This window comes from Argiope bruennichi, chromosome 4, assembly GCF_947563725.1.
Source record: "Argiope bruennichi chromosome 4, qqArgBrue1.1, whole genome shotgun sequence".
Lineage (NCBI taxonomy): Eukaryota > Metazoa > Arthropoda > Arachnida > Araneae > Araneidae > Argiope > Argiope bruennichi.
This window is the reverse complement of record NC_079154.1, coordinates 114,384,901-114,395,206: the sequence shown is the minus strand read 5'-3', so window position 1 is coordinate 114,395,206 and position 10,306 is coordinate 114,384,901. Positions and strand designations below refer to the sequence as shown.

The 10,306-nt window shown below is 26.7% G+C and overlaps 1 protein-coding gene across 2 annotated transcripts in view; it reads left to right on the top strand.

Annotated features, from left to right (window-relative positions):
- Positions 1-2,163: 2,163 nt before the first annotated feature.
- Positions 2,164-10,306, top strand: part of LOC129965635 (dynein heavy chain, cytoplasmic-like) — a 75,916-nt gene continuing 67,773 nt past the window's right edge. For both annotated transcript variants that reach the window (XM_056079698.1, XM_056079697.1), the window contains exons 1-9: positions 2,164-2,496; positions 4,543-4,648; positions 4,732-4,905; positions 5,630-5,885; positions 7,403-7,589; positions 8,217-8,437; positions 9,432-9,482; positions 9,651-9,820; positions 9,943-10,102. In XM_056079698.1, the coding sequence (XP_055935673.1) occupies positions 2,244-2,496; positions 4,543-4,648; positions 4,732-4,905; positions 5,630-5,885; positions 7,403-7,589; positions 8,217-8,437; positions 9,432-9,482; positions 9,651-9,820; positions 9,943-10,102 (1,578 nt within the window). In that variant the 5' untranslated portion in view covers positions 2,164-2,243. The remainder of the gene's footprint in view (positions 2,497-4,542; positions 4,649-4,731; positions 4,906-5,629; positions 5,886-7,402; positions 7,590-8,216; positions 8,438-9,431; positions 9,483-9,650; positions 9,821-9,942; positions 10,103-10,306) is intronic.

Below are 10,306 nucleotides of genomic sequence, written 5' to 3'. Positions count from 1 at the left end.
ATAAAACAGAATTATGATATTAAGTGGCAAATTTTTTTTTAAAGTCTTTATATATAGGGAGAGTGTGAACTAATAGTAGGAATTGAAGAAACTGTATTAACATAAAGTGTCATCCGCTACAAGTTTAAAAAAATGTATTTGAACTTGAGTGAATGAATGAAAAGTATTTTATTAACGATTGAAAATTTGAACAAATTATATATATATATATATATATATATATATATAGTAACCAATCTAAAGTAAGAAATATTTTGAAAACGAAACCAAAATGAAAACGAAACGAAATAGTTTCGGAATCGCAACTGAAAATTATTTTTTTATTGAAACTAAAAAAAAAAAAAAAAAAAAAAAGGAGCAGGAAAAACTTCATAGTATTTAGTGAGCGCAAATGCAGCTACTTCTACAACTCAGATGAATTGATACACAACTATTAAAATCAAGTTAATAGGAAAATTAAATAAACCAAATAAAAAAAAAATCCCACCTGATTAAAAAAAAAGGGATTTTTTTCTGTGAGGGAATGCAGACAAAAAGTCTAATAATGATTCCTCGTGACCCTTTTCGGGTCACGAGGAATCATTATTCTTTCTTTTTTTATTTGGTTTATTTAATTTTCCTATTAACTTGATTTTAATACTTTTGTGTATATATATATATATATATATATATAGGGAAAGTGTAAACCAATAGTATTAATTGAATAAAATCAAATTTTGAAGAAGGTTGTAACGAAATATTTTCAGGCATGGATAATTAATACAAGTGACTCTGGAATACTTTTTTTCAGCCACCAAACCAGTTGGCTGATTTTAATTCAAAAATTCTCTTTTACTGTAATTAGATGATTCAGTGCCTTCCATACAAATATGCACTTTTATTTGTAAATATCGGATTAGCATGATTATTTTTGATTAATTTTTGTTCAGGACAAATATTACTGCATTGGAAATGTTGATTGCTCAGTTCAAAAGAATTAAAAATAATTATTTATTTAAAAGAATTCAAAGGTAATATAAAGGCAATTTTAAATCTACATAAAGTGATTATTTTGACATTTTCTTTGTTAGGTCAACCATATAATAAATCATTATGTTTGCACATATAATGGTTAGACAAAATTAAAAAGAAACTTTGCTGTTTATAATTATGCTGTACTGCGATTCTCATTTCGATAATATCACCGAGAAATCCTGGTTTAAATGCAACTGGGCCTCTTCCTATTTAATACTCCTAGATACCATCTGACTTTTGTAGTCAAACACAATAAATGAAAACAATAAAATCTGACTTGAATGAGTGGTAATTTCCACCTTCCCTAGAGACTGGCCATCCGTGATATAGAGGAGGAGTAGGGAAAAAAAAAAAAAAAATCCAGCTCGCATTTTTAGTGCATCTCTTTTAGAAAATCGATGCAATGCCATTACTGTTGTGTCTCACCATATTCGCTTTTCAGGAAGTTTTACAAAGGGTTAAAACTTACGTTTTAACAAGGATGTAATATTTATTATATACGTGCTTTCCTTCGAAACCGAAACTTCTAATACATCATTATATAAGGATGTTGATTGAACGTCCTTCTATCAATCTTTTTATTGACACCAAATTAAAAATGTAAATGTAATCTTGTGTATTTCGTGAAATAATAATTATTCTTGATCATTTCTTATCCGAATCCTTATCTTCTTCACCATTTCTTATTCGAATCAGGATCCTGTAAATTCGTTATTTTGTTAGTTATTCTTTTATTATGCCGAGTTGCAATCTTTGCTACAAGTAAAAACTAACATCTTGTGAAATAATAATTGCATTGAAAGTAATTTTAAAAAAATAAGTTGTCTAATTTTGACCAGTAACAAAATTTAAGAGTTGTATTTGTAGCATTATTTATACTGAAATCCGTTTATAAGAGAATGGGTTAGATTCTCTGATGCCATTATTTTTTCTTTGCTACTATTCAATAAAACTATATATTCATCACAATATTTGCAAGTAGTTTTGAATCAGTTTTCATTTCGAAAGCTTGTAGAAACAGGAATGTTTCTTTCTCTCCGTCATTCGTCTTCTATTTTATATTATTTCCTGGAAAAGTTTTCTTACTAAATGGCAACATAAGTAGTTTCTGATTTTGATTTTGTTTTGTTTATTCATGAGTCATTTGTGTTGTCGGCCATGGTGTGGTGGTATAAATGATAGAGTTTATAACATGTTAAGTTAAATGAAAATTTAACTTTAAAAGAATCATGGCAGATTCATTAGAAGGATCAGCTTCTCAACCTCCTTCTGTATCTCAACCAGTAACCTCTGAATTAGCTGATGTTAATGTTTTTATAAAATATATTAAGAGGGTGGTACCGGTGTTGTTGGAAGATGATGACGAAGTACACCCTGCTCTGGTCGCTGCTTTATCCGACAGAAATAATTTAGAGATTCTAAAAAAATTTATTGGAGATCCGCAATGTCGAGCACTTTTAATACAACGATCTTCTAGTAAAGGTAATTTTCAGAAAATCGATTCATTCATTTCCGGCAAAAATTGTCACTAATCATAACTGTTTCATCATGTCTTTTAATTTGTTTCAAGTTAAAATGTGATTTGACAACAGCATTGGGAAATTCATTCGATTATATTACAAAAGAATAGAATCCATTAATACAATTTATTTACATTTTATTATATTTCATTTTTTACTCTATTACTATTAGTTAGCACGCGATGTAATTAATATTTATAAAACGCTGTTGTTTTTTTTTAACAAAGTTCTATTATACTTATTCTTTCTTTTCCGCATTTGTATTTATCTTTCTTTCTACATCTAGTGAAATGCTGCGTATTATTCAATTTTTACATATTGTATTGAATATATTTTTCTGTATAGAGACGGTTTAATTATATTTAATTAAATATAAATGTTGGAATTTCAAATTTTTAAAGATTTCATATTTTATTATTAATTAAAAAATGTTTCCTGTATCTTTATTTGTTTTAAAATTCTTCAACATTGATAATTGCAAAGGATGATAATCTTAATTGCTAATGATAATAATTATATTTATCATTCTTTGCCTTTAAATTAGATAAATATTATAAACTTATTATAAAAATTACTATATGCAATAAATTAAAAATCAAGCTATATTACCATAATATCACTAATGGTGGTTATTTATTTTAGTTATTAAAAATTTATTCAGAAATCTGACCATTTCTCTAAAAACTAGGATAATCTTGGTCTGTTGTGAAAATAATGTAAAAAGTTGAATGTTGTCAAAATAATTTAGCAAAAGCAGCTTCAAATAATGCAATTATATATATTGCTTTAAAATCTCAATTATATCATACACTGGCTGCATACTTTATTATTTTCTTTTTAAAAAAATTAAGATAATCGTATCATTAGGGATGGACCCAGCCAAATGCAGTTACTCAAAAATAAGATTGTGGAATTAAAAAATGGGAATAAAAGATCCATTGTCTGATATATTATTATCTTGGGCAACTGATTGGTAACATTATCTTGGGCAACTCGGGTGTTATATTTTATCATAATTATATTAGTTGACTTAAATATCAGTGAAAAGTTTTTATTAAAAAACTTTTCATCAAAATAAAATGTAATTTTAGAAAATATTTAAAAATATAATAGAAAATTTGTGATTTACTATATTCACTTTGAATTAATGATATTAATTGCTGTAAGATTTTAATTTTTTAAAATAAATGTAAGGTTTTAATTAATTAAAATAAACTTTTGACTCCAAATTTAGTTAATATTACAAACTAAGAATTTTACATGCAATTCTTCATTATTTCTCAGAGTAATTTAGATGCTTTTTTTAGCATTGTATCTTAAATCACACGTTCTTTGAAAAGCAACTTTATAACTTAATATTTTTAAAAAAATTAAATTTTGTTTTTTCTGTTTCTTTTTTATAGAAGTATCCAGCTTCTTATTTGTAAATAAAATTGTGATTTGTAAAATCACAGTTTTCTTTAAGCTCATATATAGATATATATAAAGGGAATTCTTTATAAGAAATTATTTTATTTTTATTTTATATAATTTTTCTTCTGTAAATAATGAATCTGAATAAAAAAGCTAGTATGAAAATCCACTATACCTTAATTTGAGTCTTAACTGACAATTTAATCCTTTAGACCTACCTGACTGTTACATGCTTAAAATTTTAAATCTCATTAAAAATTGTTCTTTCTCCCATAAGTCATGTGAAAGTAGGATTTATTTATCCAATAGAGCCTGAAGTCTAATCTTTCAGATGCTCATGCTCATTAGGGCCGAAAGGATTAAGTAGCTCCAAGTTAGAATGTTTCTGAGATGAATTAATCTATTTCAAATTTTTGATTATACTGTCTGTTTTTGTTATGGTATAAAAATGATTTATCAACAATAGTAGCGATAATTTATTTCCTAGCCAATGAAAGTGATAATGTATATATATTACACAATGAAAAGAGAAACTCTAATTTTTTAAAGTATATTTTTATAGAGTATTTATCAATAAAATTATTACATTTTACAGATGATGAAGAGGTTACTGAAGCAGGTGGAGAAGGGGATGAAGAAAAAGAAAATGTTGTATATATCATATCTGATGATGTACGTTTTACGAATCCAAAAGTTAACAGGTATATCCAATATTTATTTACTATTATTTATTAAAATCTTAATGAATTCTGCCAGATATGTAATTTATATTTTCCCCATGTAGTATTGTTATCATCAAGACCTCATCTGTCATTGAGGCTGACAAGAAAATTGTATCTCAAGTACGGGTAATGAATTTGAATGATGCATCTCCTTATGAAACTCTTCATTCATATGTCAGCAGTGCTGTAGCTCCTTATTTCAAGTCTTATGTTCGGGAAACTGGCAGAGCTGAAAGGTAATGATAAAGCATATCCTGAAAATAAAGTTTTATATGTTTTTAATACAAGTTTTCATTATAACATTTTAAAAGTAATTGTTTGATTCAAATCTTATTACTTCTGAAAGGTCCTAAACACTCTTTTTTGTGAAACTGAAGAGGGTACCCATGGTGCTAGGATATTACTCAAAATTTTGCACCTCCTTTTGTTTAACGTGATTGATTGAATACTCATGGCATGTACTTTGTTCATAAGAACCACTTGTTCAAATGGGTCAGGAATAGGGAGGTTTTATGAGAACTCTCAAAGGGTGTCTGAGAATGGATCAGCATACATTTACTAAATAGGCATCAGTTATGCAGAGTCTTTATACTAACCCCTTAAGAGCATGGGCTATCAATGCCCGTGCACTTAAGGGATTGCCCATCATATGATTTTAAATTGTGTGTCAAATTAAAATTTGATTTATGATTCATGCATTTTTCTGTAATATTGTATTATAAGTGAAATAAAAATAATTACATTGAGAAAGAATTCTGTAATTATTTTTTTAGTTTTATATTATTAATATTACTAATAAGAGAGCAATACTTAAATTTTTCTTTTCATTTTTATGCTTTATGATTATTACATTTCAAGGTAGTAATATTCTGTTAATAAAAATATGTACATTATTCACTCATAAAAACCTTTTGATTTGTTGCTTATTGATTTGTATTAATTTCAACTGTGTTTTTGCAGAGATGGAGATAAAATGGCTCCTACTGTGGAGAAAAAGATTGCTGAGTTAGAAATGGGACTACTTCACTTGCAACAAAACATTGACATTCCAGAAATAACTCTTCTTATTCATCCTGCTGTAGCTGCAACAATAAAAAAAGCCAGTGATGAAGGTAGAAAAGCAACTGTAAATGATTTTGGTGATAAAGTAGAAGATTCAACATTCCTAAATCAATTGCAGAATGGAGTAAATAGATGGATTAGAGAAATTCAAAAGGTATTTCATTTTTCTCTGACAATGTAATTTGTATTAATGTCTTTTTGTAGAATATATTATGCATGTTTGACATAAAATGTGTTTTTTTTTGGGGGGGGGGGGGGTAGAATATAGATTTTAAAAAAATTAGTTTCTCCTTTTTAATATCTAGTTATTTCTATTCATTAGGTACTTAAGATTTTTTGAATAAGCAAATATCATTGACACATTTTAAATTATGCACAGGTTCTTACCATGCTTTTGAAAGAATTTATTTAATATTGAAATTGAAATTTGAAAGCTTTTTAGCAAAAGATTCCAAAATTTTAAAATTAATTTCTTGCAAATGAGTTTTAAATTTTATTATTAGATCTTTGAGGCATATTAAATCATGTTTAATAATTTGTTAGCTCTCATTTAAAGGTAATTTTTATTCAGAATTTTCTGTTTCATTTAAATATGCAAATTCTGTTATTATTATTTTAAAAGTATTTCATTATTAATATTAGCATTTTTCCTCTATAATATAAAATTGTGAATTTATTTTCTATGTGCTTAGTAATATTTAAATTTTATTCTAAATGTGTCAACTTTGTGCATTTTTGTTTCATGAACCTGTGCATATTATGATTAGCCATAACCAAGCCCATTAGCCAAGCTATTACAGAAGCATTTAAAAATCCAACAAATTAATATATTGAGTAATTATTAATACATAAAGTGCCATAAAAAAACTTGCTAATCACTAGCCATCTTTTTGATTCTAATATTCTAAAAGTGACCAAGAAATATGATAATAATTTTTTGAAAAATCTAATTCATGTAATAAAGTTGGTTTCATAAGTATAAATTATGTGATCTCCACTTGCTTCTACAGATTTTCTCTATTTGTGTCTATGTGATTTGTATTGAAAGCTTTGTAAATTTATTAAATGGTTACAAAAACATTCAAGAATATTTGTTATTTTTGCTCTATAAAATAAATGTTTTAGTTATTAATATTGCAGATTGACCTAATGCGATTAATTTAGATTATTAATAATTTCAATTCTTTTTTTAATATTAATCACTTGGGTTTATAAATTTTATTTTTTTACATATACTGCATTTTTTATTAGTTAAAAAAAATTACAGAAACCAAAATTATGATCTAATGAATTTGTAATGATGGAAAAATGAAAATTTAATGTATTTAATTGAAATAGTAAGACAAATATATAAAATTATTTAAGAGGTCAAACTCTTTCCTTTTTCATAAGTACTTCATTTAGGTACTAATTGCATACAAGCTTTGCAGCCCGAAACCAAATGTCATTGTATGGTGAACAAACTTGCTAACTTTACATCAGAGTATGCCACTATATTATACCATACTAAAGTTACCATTTCTTTTTATTATGCTTTTAAAATGTGTTCTATATTTCTTTAATGTTTTTAATTTTATGACTTTTTTTACATAAAGATCTATTTGAGTTTTGTTGAGAATGGATGTATAGCTTGTCAAGACATTAATATTTCAAATTGCATTAATATTTCAGGTTACTAAATTGGACAGAGATCCATCATCAGGCACTGCACTGCAAGAAATTAGTTTTTGGTTGAACTTAGAAAGAGCGCTTTTGCGTATTCAAGAGAAGAGAGAAAGTCCTGAAGTTGCTTTAACCCTTGACATTTTAAAGAAGGGAAAACGTTTTCATGCAACTGTCAGTTTTGATACTGATACAGGTAATGGATTCTATATTTCTTTTAACTGAATGAAATCTGTATCATTAACTTTTGTAAGTAGTGTGATATATAAACAAACATGCTAAGAAAATTTTAAATAAAAAAACACATTACAATTGTTAAAAAAAATTTGAGTCTGGAATTCTGATTGATTTTTATGTTTTGGACAGTGATGAATCTAAGAAAAGGCCATTTTAAAAGTTATATCTGTTTAGGAACACAATTATTAAAAATATGCTACGAACTGCTCCCAAAATCCATAAATGGGAAACGTCCACTATCCAATGATTCAAAAACATAAAGAAGATGAATGCTATTGAATAGTCATATCCTTCGCAGATGCTGTGGCTTTAACTGAAACCTTTCTAAGAAAAAGAGTGAATTAAAGGTTTCTCTACTGTGCCAGTAGTATCTTTATATATATATGCAAAAGTTGATGGAAGAGTATTTTCATTCTTTGAAATGCTAATTACATGAATAGGGCAATCTTTGAATTGCAGTTTTCTGTAGTATTTTATTTGCATTAAATTTTCATGAATTGAAACCATGTTTATTTAATCTATTTGCAGTTACATGTGATTTTATGTAGTATTGGGTTCATTATTGTAATTATGGTCCATATTTCAGGTTTAAAACAAGCTTTGGCAACTGTAAATGATTATAATCCTCTAATGAAAGATTTTCCCTTAAATGATTTGCTATCAGCAACTGAGCTTGACAAAATCAGAACTGCACTTGGAGCTATTTTTTTCCACCTGAGAAAAATTCGCAGCACCAAATATCCGATTCAGAGAGCACTGCGTTTGGTGGAAGCAATATCGAGAGATCTAATGAATCAACTCTTAAAGGTAGTTTATCGCAATCTTGTTATACATATTCCTGCAAAAAGACTTTTATCATTTGATTTCCATAAAATATTAAAATGAATAAATTAAATTTTGTTTTGATATTCTTATTGATATTACTTTTTTTTTGTTTAAAATATGTCAAATTTTTAAAAAGTATAATTTTAAATATTCTACTTATACTATAAATAAATTTTATATAAATTGTGTTAAAATAAAATGTAAAACAGAATATGAAACTAAGCAATTGATGTTTTTAATTGCTTATCAGGGAATGAAATTAATGTGGATCACAAAAAGAATTGTAACATTTTTTATAAACAATATTTTTTTTCTTCAATCCAATTTATTTTCAGTTTTCTCTTCTTTTTTTTGTTAAATTTTTACATGTATTTTCTCTTTTATTTTTAAATTTTTATATAATATATAATTTCATATTAGGTATGTTCTAATCGCGTCATTTTCTCTGTAATCTGAATTTCTAAGTTGTGTAGGCTAGTTATTTTCCCGAGAAATCAAAATGTTCATACAATAGGTTCCTTTCTAAAACTGTATAACTTCAGAATATTTTTTTCATAGTCATTTTTTTTTCTGCTTTCTTCTTTCCTATTTGGTTCCCTGTGTTGCTCTTGCCATAGTTTGGGCAAAGACCACAAATAACTGCTTCTTCAAATCGCATGTGTGTAAAATGACATGCATCTGTTTTCCAATTATTTTTAAGTAGTAACCGGTCTTTTTATCAGTTACATGAAACAGATAAAAAAAAGTATTAAATAAATAGCATTTTATATTCTTGACTTATCTGTAAGTTCAATTAAGAAAAAATTATTAAATTAGGCATTTATATAGTGTTTACAGAAAATTAATTATTTTAAAAGTGTAATCATAAATTGACTTTAGAATCTATTATACTTCAAGCATGATAAATATATTTCAAAACGTAATAATGATACATAAACAGCATCTATGTATATTCATTATATATGTATTTTTTTAGGTACTTGGTACTCGAAGACTAATGCATATTCCATTTGATGAATTTGAAAAAGTAAGTACTTATTAGCTTAAGACTACTCAGTTTTGGTAACTTTATGTAGCAATTACATAGTATTTAAATATAAAAATAAAATTTACACATAAAGACTAATTATATATCAATTCTACATTACTGGGGATAGAAATTTAATGTTCTTACATTTGGCAAATTTTTTTGCAGGTTTTAAATGCTTGCTTTGAAGTCTTCAGCACATGGGATGATGAATATGATAAACTTCAAGGATTACTTAGAGATATAGTAAAAAAGAAAAGAGATGAGCATTTGAAAATGGTCTGGCGTGTAAGCCCTGCTCATAAAAAATTACAAGCTCGAATGGAACAAATGAGGAAGTAGGTTTTAAAAGCCTGACATATTATTATTTGTACTAAATTATTTGCTTAACGAGAAATGAAGTCTGTCATTAAGCAAAAAAATTTCCTTTTGTTCATTAAATATTTATTCTAATTTGTAGATTCCGTCGACAACATGAACAGCTTCGAACTGTTATTGTGCGTGTTTTGCGGCCATCAGTTGTACCAAGGCCTCCTCAACAAGCAGGCACTCCAGTTGAGCAAGATGCAGCCGAATCAAAAACAGATTCACTTGATGCTGCAGATGTCAATGCCATTGAAGTAAGAATAAATGAAAACTTATTATTAAAGTTAAATAAGTTTTTATAAATTAGAATAGAAGAATTGTACTGAATTTATCGACTTGAATATTGTTATTTTATATTTAAAAATTCAATCTTCTATTTTAAATACTAAAAGAAAATTTATGAAGATTTAAGTTCTAGCGATGTGTATCTTAACGCAAGTGATGACACGTTACTTGAC